The 13,760-nt window shown below is 43.6% G+C and overlaps 1 protein-coding gene across 8 annotated transcripts in view; it reads right to left on the bottom strand.

The window, feature by feature from the left end:
- MYLK (myosin light chain kinase) overlaps window positions 1-13,136 on the bottom strand; it is a gene marked incomplete at both ends in the record, with an annotated part of 182,072 nt that extends 168,936 nt beyond the window's left edge. For all 8 annotated transcript variants that reach the window (XM_080696794.1, XM_080696799.1, XM_080696798.1 and 5 more), the window contains one exon: window positions 12,984-13,136. In XM_080696794.1, the coding sequence (XP_080552920.1) occupies window positions 12,984-13,136 (153 nt within the window). The remainder of the gene's footprint in view (window positions 1-12,983) is intronic.
- Between the last annotated feature and the right edge of the window lie 624 nt (window positions 13,137-13,760).

Raw genomic sequence — 13,760 nt, forward strand, 5'->3', positions numbered from 1 at the left:
CAATTTGTTGAAAGTTTTAAGACAACTGGGTAGCAACTAGAACCCTGGTCCAGGACTCTTTCCACAGCACATTATGTTAATCATTCAATAAATTTTAAATTGTAGAGTGTGAAATATGGCTCTTCTAGTGTGTGGCAATGGAAGAAGATAAAATGGGATGGAAGAGCTGGAAAAGGCTTCACAGAGAAGAGAAAGGTTATTTTTTTTCTGTTGCCAAAATTCATAATCCTTTAATTGTGGGATTACTGAAGGTGATGGCCATGTTTGCTTTTTCTTTGCATTCCCAGCAGCTGGAGTGCAGAAGAAATTCATGCATACTCATTTTAAACTTCTTCTCCTCCTCTTCTTCCCTCCTCCCTCCTCTTTCTTCTTCTTTTTACAAAAGTAGCATTTATTAGTAACTTTGAGGTTGGAAGGAGATTGTATATGATAAGGAATCTGAACATATTAGGGACAAATGAGGCAGCCCTCCATGACATCCCTCAGGCCCCTGTGACCCCTGTTGACTAGTGCCCAGCCCTGCACTTCATTCCTGGAAACCTCTGGCCACTTTGAGCACACAGTGCCAGTAAGAAAACCCTAATCTGAGTTCTCCATCTCTCATTGCACATTTTGCCACTCAACACTGTTTCCATTTCAAGGCAGACAGTCAAGATAATTAGAAACGGTTAAAACAATAGGCGCCTAAAGGCCTTATTAGAGAGACAGACAGATCTAGATAGGGCTAGTCTTCTCTTCCCAGATAGGTAAACTGTCACTGAGAAATTTTAAAACCACAGACTCATAGAGAACTTCAACAGAAAACAATTTTATTTACATGGTTTGGAATTTTTTTAATTTTATGCAGTGAACACATCGATGCTTTTATGTAGTTGTGATCGGTCTGAACACAGTGTCCTTGTTCTATTTTCTCTCCACTTTATGTTATTCTCCCATATTTCCATTTATGGAAGTAGCTACTAAAAATGCTAAGGATGTGATTATGTAGTATCTGCCGTATTGATGTGTTTGTTTAATGACTTCCTTTGAGCAAAAACTGGTTCCTGTTTTACTTTTACTTTTAATTTATTTTTTGATATTATAAAAAGTGCTCTGACATCTTTGTACCAACTACTTTTTGTATTTTAATTTCCATTTGTTTAACTGCCAGCAGTGTTGTAATGTATTGGATGCAGTTACATGTTTTCCGTGCCCAAACTTTGTATGCATTTTTTTTTCATTGTAAACTGTACGTTTGTCTTTGACCATTTCTCAGATACAGTCTGGACACTGAACTCAGATAGCTGTACCAAGTATTTTTATAGGCATTTTTATTACACTTTAAAAATTACAGATGTAATTTCTATCTACTGTTTTGAAAATAAATTCCTACAATAAAAATACATATAAAGGCCGGGCGTGGTGACGCACGCTTGTAATCCCTGTGCTTGGGAGGCGGAGACAGGAGGATCACACAGGTTCAAAGCCAGCGTGGCTGGCTGGCTTAAGAGACCCTGTTTCCAAATAAAAAAGTATAAAAATAGGTCTGGGAGTGTAGCCCAGAGGTAGAAGGCTTTCCAGGAACCCTAGTACCACCAACCCCCCCCCCCAAACATATAAAGTAAAAGGTGAAAGTTGAAAATACATATTTTCAAAAGGTTTTTTACCTCTTATTTTCTCCCCTCCCTGCAATAGTATCACTTCCCAGATAGAACTTTTTTATTCTTATCATTAACTCCATAATTCTAAAGAATGTCCTCTATGTCTGTTTCTTTTTAAATTTATTTTAAGCTGATACATAAGAACAGGAAAATTGTACATATTAGTGGGGTACCAACTAATGTTTTGATATATATTTGTATATAATATTTGTATATATTGTAGAGTGTTTAAATTCAGTTAAAAATATTAAATTAATCTACTTCCTGAAGCAACAGATGATTTCTTCATGGTAAAACTTTTCAATAGCCCTACTTCTAGCTTTTTACAATATACAAAACATTACTGTGATCTGCAGTCAACCTACTGTACAATGGCACGCCAGAGCTTCTCCCCTCTCTAACTGTAACTTAGTGCCCTTTCGTCAGCATTTCCCCACCCCTTCCTCTTTCCCTGCTCTCCTGGCCACTGGTAACCACCATTCTTCTTTCAGCTTCCATGTATCTATTTCTCTTTTCCTTTTCCTTTTTTGGTACTAGGGACTGAATTCAGGGACGTTTTACTTCCAAGCTACACCCTCAGCCCTTTTTATTTTGAAACAGGGTCTTGCTAAGTTATTGAGGATCTTGCTAAGTTGCTGAGGCTGTCTTCAAACCTGGGGTCCTCCTGTCTCAGACTCTCAAGTACCAGGATTACAGACCGTACTTCCACACCTGGCCCCGTGTGTCTATTTCTCAGTGTAAGAATTTAGACAGCACTTAGTGGCATTCTACTATGAAGAATTTTTCTGACTTACGCTGTGTCCCTCTTGCTGGTACTGTTTTAAGTTTTAGCTCTCTTATTGGACATTTATGGCAAGATTATGAACTTAAATGCCCACAGAGTCTGGGCAGTAACCCAAGTATGGAAAGCATGCCTGGACAAGAAACATCTCGAGGCTTTTCCTGCCCATCTTCTGCTGTGCTACTATGAACAGACATAGGAAGAGAAACAGCAAAGTTATAATTGACAAACACTGGCTTAGTGTCAGGAGATGGCTGGGAATAGTGAGGTTAGAGCTACCTGGAAGGACATGCTTAAACCAGTGGGTGGTATCCACTGATCAAGTGTGGCCATGTGGGAATATTGCCACATCTAATTTTTATATTTATTTATTTATTTATTTATTTATTTATTTATTTATTTGAGGTACAGGGGATGGAACCCAGGGACATTCTGCCTCTGAGATACACCTCCAGCCTATTTTTTATTCTTTATTTTAAAACAGGGTCTCACTGCAGATCTCATTTTTAAAGAAAAGACACTTTATAAACAAATTGTATGTATAAGCTATCAATTTATAAAATTTGGTTCAGACTTTTTGAGAACATCGCTGGTCAAACACAAAAGGTTTCTGCCAAATCTGGCCCATGAGCTCACCGTTTTTACTTCCATTATTGTGGTTTTAAGTCATATTCTGAAAGCTCTGTTATTTGACCCATCCATTTTTGATGGTGCCTCTTCACTTCCCATCCTGTGAGATGAGGACCTTAGTGTCCCTATACTTTTCCCTTCCTTTTTTCTCTTGCCTCTATTTTACTTTATCACTTTTATTTTACCATGGTCATAGGATTTACTTTTTATTCTGTAGTAATAATTAATACCTTTGATCTGTGTCTATGGGCTGATTTTACAAACAGGAAAATAATTTTCCTGGCAGCAATATTATACTGTACACATGTTTGCTATATATATATGCTATGAATTAGCTGTTCACAACTAACACCTTAAAAATGAGTTTCCAAATGTGGTGGGTGTTCATCTGCTTAGGTGTGGCCCCATCTCTCTAAATGAAGGGCTGGCTGCAAGATCCACATGGGGCCCCTCACCTGGCAAGTGGAGAGCATATTCAGTGCATTTCTACTTTATGGCAAAGTAAAAAGAGATACTGACTAATATCTGCGCTAGAAAGTTCTTTTCTCCATGGAGATGGTGAGCAAACAGTCTTCCTTTTATCATCCTGATTTCTGCCCACACAGATGGCCCTCTTTCTCCAAGCCTCTCCCCTAGCCTGTTCAAGTGGGCAGAGCTGCTAGAACCATTCGTGTAAGCCCAAGAAAAGTTCTCACTCACAAATGCCTTCTTCTATTTTCAGTGTAGCTCTGAATTTACTCTTTTGCAGTTGTGTATATTTAAATGGAATGTGTGGGAGGAAAGAAAGTTCATAAGTCTGTTCCATCCACCATTTTGAGCCTGAAATGGTCATTAACTGCTGACAACTGTAAAGTTTCAGTAATACGTGTCCTACCATCTCCCTTCCTGGTGCTTCGGGAGCTCTGTGACACCCAGGCAGTGGATTCCAGCCTGGAACAGACAACTGTGAAAATTCAGAGAGCACATTCAGGATGGTTGGGATACCAAGGTAAGCATTATTCAACAAGATGGAAGATAAAGATTCCTCATCAAGAAATGATGCTGTTCTTTGGGTGAATCTTAGGCCCTAAGTTAATTCTCAAGAATTTAATATCATAATTCTGTTGTTCTTAAAAGTAACTATTTTTAACGTATCTTCTAGTTATGGGTCATGCCAATATATAAGAACCGAATTAGGTATAACAATTCAGGATGTAAATCAGGATGATAAAAGGAAGACTGTTTGCTCACCATCTCCATGGAGAAAAGAACCTTCTAGCGCAGATATTAGTCAGTATCTCTTTTTACTTTGCCATAAAGTAGAAATGCACTGAATATGCTCTCCACTTGCCAGGTGAGAGGCCCCATGTGGATCTTGCAGCCAGTCCTTCATTCAGAGAGATGGGGCCACACCTAAGTAGATGAACACCCACCACATTTGGAAACTCATTTTTAAGTTGTTAGTTGTGAACAGCTAGATCAACTCTGTTCAATAGGATTTTCTGTGATGATGGATATGTTCAATAATGTATGCTAGCCAGTACAGTAGCTATTAGTCTCACATGGCTACAGAGCACTTACAATTGTGGCTAGTATGACTGTGAAAATGAATTTTCAATTTTAATTAATCTTAGTTGAAATTTAAATAGCCACAAATGACCAGTGGCTCTCCTATTCAATGATGCAGCTCTAGAATTTGAACAGCTCACTCTCATTAAGAAAGCAAAAGAAAAATAAATAATAATTGAAAAAAATTGCAAATTGATGAAAAGTAAAATTGGAGTCATATATGTAAGTATTATAGAAACCCAGAGGGTGCTATTGAGAGTTAGAAAGCTCAGAATTAGGTCTATAGGCCTGCATTTTAGAAAGATAGTAGGTAGTGTGAAAAAATAATGCCAAACAATGTAAAATAAAAAGAGCAAGTTGCAGAGCCGTGTCTGTACATGAGCTCATTTGTGTACACAAAAAGGTAAGCAGATAGCCAGCACATGCTTGTAATCCCAGCATCCGGGAGGCTGAGACCAGAGGATCGCAGTTCATGGACAGCCACAGCGACTTAGTGAGGCCCTTTACAACTCAGTGAGATACTGTTTCAAAATAAAGAAAAAAAAAATAAGGCTGGAGGTATAGCTCAGAGGTAGAATGCCCCTGGGTTCCATTCCCAGTACCAAAAAAAGAAAGTAAGCATATATATGATCCTATTTGCAGAAAACATCTATGGAAGGATATCTAGCTACCTTGGAGAGTGGAAATTAAGGGTCAAAGCAAAGAACTTTTTGATTTTGTTTGAATTTTTGTTTTAAAAATAGTTTAACATTGCCGGGCGTGGTGGCGCACGCTTGTAATCCCCGCGCTTGGGAGGCTGAGACAGGAGGATCACACAGGTTCATAGCCAGCCTCAGCTACTTAGTGAGGCTCTCAGCAACTCAAGTGAGACTCTGTTTCCAAATAAAATAAATCTGAGAGTGTAGAAGGCCCCTGGATTTTCATCCCTAGCAACACACACACACACACACACACACACACACACACACACACACGTTTAACATTTAAATCTATTTTTTCTTTATAACAAAATTATAGTCACAGAGATAATCAGTGAATGATAAATTTTTAAAGACAAAAGTAGTTAACTCTTTCCTGTGGGCTATTTCTCATGACTAATCGTATGTAATTATTGGAATATTCCATATCCTATGACCATTGCTCTTCTGTACTCTAATAAAATGTTTTTACATACGGAGAGTAGTCTAAAGAAAGGAGAATTTAAACAAATAAAATGAAGAGAGGCCAGGCATAGTGATGCATGCCTGCAATTCCAGCTACTCTGGAGGCTACAGTAGGAGGATCATAAGTTCAAGACTAGCCTGGGCATCACAGTAAGATACTTGTCTTACAATAAAAGATGAAAGAGAGCTGTGGGCGTAGCTCAGTAGTAAAGCAGCCCTGGGGTTCAATCCCCAGTATTTAAAAAAAAAAAAAAGCAATAACAACAGCAGAAAGAGGACAAGGACTTTTTTTTGTTGTTGTTTTTTCTTGTTTTTTTTTTTTGTGGTACTGGGGTTCCTGGAAGCCCTTCTACCTCCGGGCTACACTCCCAGACCTATTTTTACATTTTTATTGGGACACAGGGTCTCCTAAGCCAGCACGAGTGGCTGGCTTCGAACCTGCGCCATCCTCCTGTCTCAGTCTCCCAAGCGCGGGGATTACAAGCGTGCGCCACCACGCCCAGCCTAGAAATATATTTTTAATGGGGGGAGCAAGAAGCAAGTGTGCAGGGATGTGGTGGGAAAGAGCCAGGGTGAAGGGTTGACAGAGGATGGGGCCCTATAAGAAGCCTGGGCCAGGGCCCTGGGGACCTGCCTGGAGGTGGCTAGAGTCTAGACGTACACCGCCTTGGTTCTCCTGAGGGCCCTGCACACTTATTGAGTGCTCATCGCGGGACAGGCACTGTGCTGCTCCTGAGGCACAATGATGAGTAAGAGGTGGCCACTGAGATCCAGGAAACAGGTGAGATGGGGCGGCCTCGTGTGGTGCGAGGAACACAAGATTCGGATTGAAAGGAACTGGCTCCATCATTTCCTGGTGTAACCTTGGCAAGATTCATAACCACTCTGGGCCCCCTGGTTCTTTTTCTACAAAACATGGGGATAAAAGCTAACCTTGTCATGAGAATGAAATGACTAGAATGCCTGTCTGGCCCCAGAAAGCCATCAACAATGCTGGTTCTCTTCCTATCATATTCTGCCCCAATCCTAAGCCTGGTCAATTGGAAGACCACATGTTTTCCTTGTTTACCCTTTTTCCACAAGTTCAGCACAGAATAGAGCACCTGTACTGTGTACGCATTGGCTGGGTGAGGGGCCTGGAACTCGGCCGTACTGGACGGAACTAGAAAGGACCAGGGGTCAGCGCTGGCAGGCCATGCGTGGAGCTTGGGGGACGCGGAAGCACTGCTGAAGAACTTTGCCACAGGGGAGCTATTGGAGGTTCAAGGACATGAGGCTCAGTCAGACTTGCATCTTAGAAAGATATTAAATAGCAGCAAAAAAGATAAACCAGGAGGGCAAAAATCAGATGCCAGAAACCAGTTTGCGAGCTGCTCCAAGCCTCACCTAATCACCTCTAAATTCCTATAGTGCAAACTGTTCATTGAACTTATCCAGGCATCTAATTACACACGGCTCTGTCCTGCTGTTTTACATGCACATTGTCTTCTCCAGAGCCACATCTCTGAAGCTCCAGAGGCCAGGAAGCCAGCCAGAGGTTTCCTTCGGATTCTCAAAGTGTTAAGCACAGGCATCAAGTGCTTCTGATTGAAAGTGCACTGGGAAGAAGGTCCTGGGAGAAGGGCGATGCTGCTGGCTAAGTGGAAACGGGAAATGAGTCCTGTCCCCATGGCCAGGCTCTGGCTTTCCCGTGTTCTTTTTCCCGGCTCCACAGCTTAGCCACCCATGTGCTGTGAGAGGGCTGGCTTTACCCTTTGTGGGCAAGTCCACATCAGCAGACAACCGTCTGCTGATCAGAGAACCGTCATTTGAGCTACACTGCTCAGGAAGCCCTGAAATGCCAGTTCCTCAGATTCTCAGCACTACCATGGTCTCTCGCCATGGTTGCTTTAAAAATATATATTATTATAAGAATAAATTTCAGGGTAGAAGGAAAGAAATTTTTAGTAATTTTGGTGCTTTGTCACTCTTTTCATGCTTGACTCCAGAGCAGGGAGGAGCAGTCCATCAATACTTTATCTGCCTATAGGGACAAGAAAACAGAGACCTTTCTGTCAGCCCCTGGCATTCAAGGTTCCTGGCTGAGTACACACAGAAGCCCCCAACTGCTGATGAGAAGTGGTATCATCCCTAAAGAAAAGGGGGACAGTGAAATACCATGTCTCAGCTGGGCGTGGAGGCGCATGCTTGTAATCCCAGCATTTGGGAGGCTGAGACAGGAGGATTTGGGTTCACAAAAAGCCTCAGCTACTTAGCGAGGCCCTTGGCAACTCAGTGACACTCTGTCTCAAAATAAAGAATAAAAAATAGGACTGGGGGTGTAGCTTGGAGGTTGAATGCTCCTGGGTTCCATCCCCAGTACCACAAAAAAAGCAAAGAAAGAAAACACCATGTCCCTGAGTGCCCTTTTCTGTTCCCCAAAACCTAGCCAAATTAAGGGAATAATCAGAGCAAGCCTGGGTCGGAAGGTACAGGTACATATTATCCTGAAGGATGCTGGCTTTATTATCTTGAAGGCTGCTGGTTTTCTCTGATGTGCACTGGGAGCCAGGGCAAGCTGGTGTCCGCTGTAGAAAGATACTTTCTTGCACGTAGGCCAGGAAAGTAGCTCCCTGGGATGCTGGTCAGACAACTGAGCAAGTTGATCTGACGCTGTCCCTGCTTCTGCAGCCCAACATTAAACCCCTCTCTGAGTAGGGACAGGCACGAAACTGAGGGCGCTGTAGAGAGGTTACTTGTCACTCTTCTATCTGGCACCACTGGGAAAAACACCCTGAGGGAGAGGAAGCGCCACTTGGCAAAGTATTGCAAGGGATGGAGGTTCTGTTCTCTACTACTGAACTCTGTTTGGAGCAGGCACTGATCTCCTCTAAGATTTCCCCCCAACAAACCACGTCTTGCATGCTGACTCTGGACACTTCCTTTTGGCATTTCTGCAACCTGCCCCACTGCCCTGGCACAACAGGGCGGTGGCTAAGACAGTGGTGCTGCAGCACTGTGGGTGCATGCTCCCACCCTCCTTACATCCTGTGCTGGGGAGGTCCTGCTGGGCACAGCAGTGGACCGCAGAGCCCCGCAAGCAAACAGAGCCCCTCAGTCATGGTGCTTGGGCCTAGCCATGATTTATCATGGGAAGAGACTCAGGGCCATGTGGCAAAAGATTCCTGGGAACCCTGTGCAGGGTTGTGGGGACCGAAGGGTTTCAGTAAACATACTTGTAGGCAGACAGATCCCCTTCCCTACGGAGATGGTGCAGCTAAAGGAAGAGCTGTTTCCAGAACATGGGCTCAAGGCAGAGACTGTTTGCCTGGGTCTACAGGTGGCACTAATGAGATAAAGACCTAACATTTTATGAATTTCTGAAAATATGATCCCCTTAAGTTTCAAGCTGGCAGAAAAAGAAATAAGGAAGGGAGGGAGGGAGAAAGGAAAGGAGGAAGATATAGCTTTGGTCTAATCTGTAGATCCTGGTTGGATCGTAGTTGCTCTATAAAGGCAGAGTGCCTGCAATGGGGAGGTACAGCCGTGGAGGGGGCCCACACCAATGAGCAGGCCCAGTGGGTACCCACAGTAGGAGCACAGACTATTAACTGGCAGTCCTCCTCGAAGCTTTGATGATCCAGGCCAACAGCACCTCGCTTGTTACTTCTTTGAGGGCACCAGGACAGGAATGTCCCTGGTTCACCTTCATCTTTGGTATCAAAACAACCAGCTCCATCATCCTGGGCTCACTGAGGTGAGCCTTCCCTGCGGCAAACATAGCTTGGTTCTTTTTGCTCCAGTAATAGTACACATTTGCTGCATACTAGTTTATAACACTCTTCCTCTTTTTACAGGCTGTTCTTCAAGTTAGCCTCACACTCTGAACTTCTCTCTGCAAGAGTCTCCCTTCAGTGGGTTAATCTTGGTCAGACGGAAAGTCATAAAGTAGCCTTTCATAAGGAACACAGAATACATGTGGAATATATATAGTCAAAGACTGCATAAGAGAGTTCTATATTTAAAGAACACTGAATTAACACTACTACAGTTTGGATTTTGAGTGTCTCACAAAGGCCTGTGCATTGAGAGCTTGGTCCCCAGCTGGTGGGAGGTGATGGGGACTTAGGAGGTGGACCCAGTACCACTCAGCCCTAATGCCTTTGCAGAGCATAAGCAGCCCTGGTCCCTTCGTGTTTCTCTCTTGCTTCCCATCTACCATAAAGTGAGCAGTTTATTCCACCACACTCCTCACCATGATGTGCTGTCTCACCACAGGCCCAAAGCAACAGGCCAAGCAACTGTGAGCAAAAAGAAATCTTCCTCCTTATGCACTGATTTATCTCAGGTAGTTTGTTATAGTAACAGAAAGCTGATAGACACAATTTGTAAATGCCTCCACCGGCACTGAATTTTTCCCTTTCAAATGGTTATATTTGTTATGTGAATTCTGACTCATTAAGACAAACACTGAAATACTACCCTTTTTTATTTCATGAAGTACATTTACTACTTACTAGTGTCTGTTCTTGTTTTTCTCACATCCTCACGTGCCAGAATCAGCCATTTACTTTTTTCTCAGATGAGAAAACCCTAGATTCATAGAAGGTCTAAGAGCTTGGAGGTGCTGACTTCTGGGCCACTGCTCTTCCCACAAAGGCTCCAAATTGCACAACTTAAGGACATGGTTCCTTCCTGACGGAAGGGCAGCAATGGGAACAAAGGCACCATTCACTAAGAGGATGCTGAGCCATCTCTTCTCCACGTTTCTCTGAATCAAAACAGGGATTCATCTCTCAGAAGCAATATGGTATGGGGTTGGGGGTGTAGATAAGACCAGATAAATTTTGCAGTCTAAGGCATTTCTTTTTTTTTTTTTTTTTTTTTTTTTGCGGGTCTGGGAATGGAACCCAGGGGCATTTGACCTCCGGGCTACACCCCCTGCCCTATTTTTTATTCTTTATTTTGAAACCGGGTCCCACTGAGTTGCAGAGGGCCTCACTAAGTAGCTGAGGCTGTCCGTGAACCGCGATCCTCCAGGTCTCAGCCTCCCGAATGCTGGGATTACAAGCGTGCGCCACCACGCCTGGCTTTAAGGCATTTCTTAAGTGTTTATTTTTAGTTATTACTTTTTTTGGTGATACTCAATATTGGACTCAGGGCATTCTGCCTCTGAACAAAACCCCCTAGCCCTATTTTATTTTTTGAAGATTTAAAGAAGTTTATTAGAAAGATAGAAATGCAGAAAATATAAATACAGCCCCATGCCCGAGTGACATGGAGGGGTGACTCAAATACATCCGCTAGCCCTATTTTTTATTCTTTATTTTGAAACAGGGTCTCACTAAATTGTAGAGGGTCTCAATAAGGAGCTGAGGCTGGCCGTGAACCTGCAATCTTCTTGTCTCAGCCTCCCAAGTACTGGTATTATAAGCATGAGCCACCACACCTAGCTTAAATATTTATTTTTAATTCTTAATGTGCATAATTCAGTGTTTTATAATTATATCCACAAAGTTGTACAACCACCACTTCTATTTAATATCAGAAAATTTTCATTATCCTAAAAAGAAACCCAGTACCCATTAGCAGTCGCTCCCCATCCTTCTCTCCCCACTGACCCTGTAACCACTAATCTTCTTTCTTTCTGTCCCCATCCTGGACAGGTAAAAGAAATAGAATCCTGCAGTCTTGGTGCTTTGTGGCTGGTCTCCTGTACTCAGCACAGAGCTGTCAAGGTTCCTCCACTCTGCAGCATGATCAGGACTGCATTCCTTTTCACAGCCATCTGAGCCATAAACGCCCAGGGACTCTTCCTGGCACTTCTCTCCTGCCTGCTGTGGCAATGAGAGGATGGGGACCAGATCCAGGGTAACAAAAAAGAGCTCTCTTGCTGGGAGAGCCTGCAAACATTCCCATGAGTCCCCCAAAATCTTCTTCAGGTAAAAGATACAAAAAGACTAAGGTCAGATCTATTAGCAACAGAGTCCACTGGTCAGGTCTGTGCCTAGAATACCATTCTGGGCAGCCCAGACCCATTTTCAAGATGGCAGCCCTAGCACACTCTCCAGATGACCACGTGGCCAGACGCACCACTTGCACAAATATCAGGCCCAGTGTCATCCAAGAAGAGGCCATTTGCTTGCCCCCTTCCTCCTGCAGTGCTTGGGAGCCCACGCTTGTATTATGGAGTCATAGTACAACTGACAAAAGCCTCTCGCTTTCCTCAACTTTTGCTAGTGTTCACATCAAAACGTGTTAGGTTCTAATGCATTTCCTGGGGTGAGTCTCCTGTGATTAATCCAATTCACATGGTGCTTATAACCCTCCCTGATGCCTACTGTATCTCCACATCAGGTTGATTTGATGTCCAGGAGCTTAATAAAAGGCCTTTTGTCTAGGAAAACATTAGGTATTCTTACAACTATTATTTAGTGTTCCCTTTCTCTCTTCCCATTTCACACAAAACAGACAAGGAATTATTACAGCCATGTGCAGAGGAAGAAATGAAGGCCCCTGTCTCTAAGGCAAGAGACTAGATTCATCTGTGAAAGGTGATAGAATTAAAAAAAGGGGGGGGTCCATATCTCATCTCACTACTCTAGGTAGATGCATGAGGTCAGCTGACCAAACTTTCCAGCAGAAAGGCAAGAGAAAAACTACAGCAAACTCCCAATTGTCCAGATGTGGAGGGTACCTATTTATTTATTTGTTTGTTTGTTTGTATTTGGGATTGAACCCAGGGGCATTCTACCTCTGAACTTCACCCCCAGGCCTTTCTTTTTTTATTTTGAAACAGGGTCTTGCTAAGTTGCTGAGGCTGCACTTGAACCTGTGATCCTCCTGTCTAAGACTCCTAAGTATTGAGTATGCACCACGATGCTGGCTACATGAAAAGTTTACAACCAACTCTTAACTGTCCAGATGCAGAGAGCACATATTTAAACCCCAGCTGTATTCTTCCTGTCACTAGGCCATGTCTTCTATGGACCTAGAGTACAATCTAGGCCAATAGCAAAATATTTCAGGACAAGCAACTGGCATGCCCCTCTCTATTCCCAAGTTCTCCAATACAGACCAAAGCCCACCATAAAGAAACAGAGCAAAGTGGTACATATTCTATTTATATGAAAGACCAAGAGAAAACGAGGCCTGCTACCTTTCCAGTGTGCTGAGGAAAGAGTTCGGGAGGAGCCCCCCTCCCTGTCTTCCCCAAGCCTCAAGCTTCCACATGCTTCTTACCCTCCCTTCGAACTTGGCAGTGGCTCCTTCTTTGACACAGAGGTTCCGTGGGGGCAGGATGAAAGCAGGGGCCTCGGCCATGACCCTCGAGGGAGCCACACTGAGGGAGGTTTTGGAGACGTGTGATGAGGAGGCTAGCTTCACATCCCCCATGTCTGCAGAAAGGAAAAGAGAAAATGAGTCAGATCAGGGAAGGCGCAATGCTGTCCTCCCCACCCCCCAGGTCTGCAGACCCAGCCTGGGATGCACCCTTGATTGAGAGCAGGTGACCACTAGGTCACTGGCTACCTGCAGCTCCTCTCTGGGCTCAAGTTTCTGTGGTGTCCAGGTGGCAAGACGGGGCAGAGCCTGTGCCAGGCCCAGCTCCTAGGCCAGGCCACCTCCTCACTGCCCTCTGGAGAACCCCCATCTATCCCCTGTTCCCAGCTTCTAAGAAAGTGTGGCTGCCATATTAAAAAAAATTACAATTGCGGTATTTTCAGAGAAATGGATGGATCTTGAGGACATTATGCTAAGCGAGATTAGTCAGTCGCAAAAAGTAAGGAATCGGATGCTTTCCCTAATATGTGAAAGCTAGGGTGAAAGGGGTCATAGGAGAAGCTCCAGGTGAAAAAGGAGATCCTATAGAGGAGCAAATAAGGCAGCCTAACTGTGGGGATAGGAGAGGTGAGAAGGAAACTCTTTAAAGCACACGATGTACTTATTCATATCGAAGTCAACCACTAAGCCAAGCATGGGAGGGAGGGATGGAGAGGGAGTGAGGTGGGGACTGGATGG

This window comes from Muscardinus avellanarius (genome assembly GCF_963383645.1).
Source record: "Muscardinus avellanarius genome assembly, chromosome: 5".
Taxonomy (NCBI): domain Eukaryota; kingdom Metazoa; phylum Chordata; class Mammalia; order Rodentia; family Gliridae; genus Muscardinus; species Muscardinus avellanarius.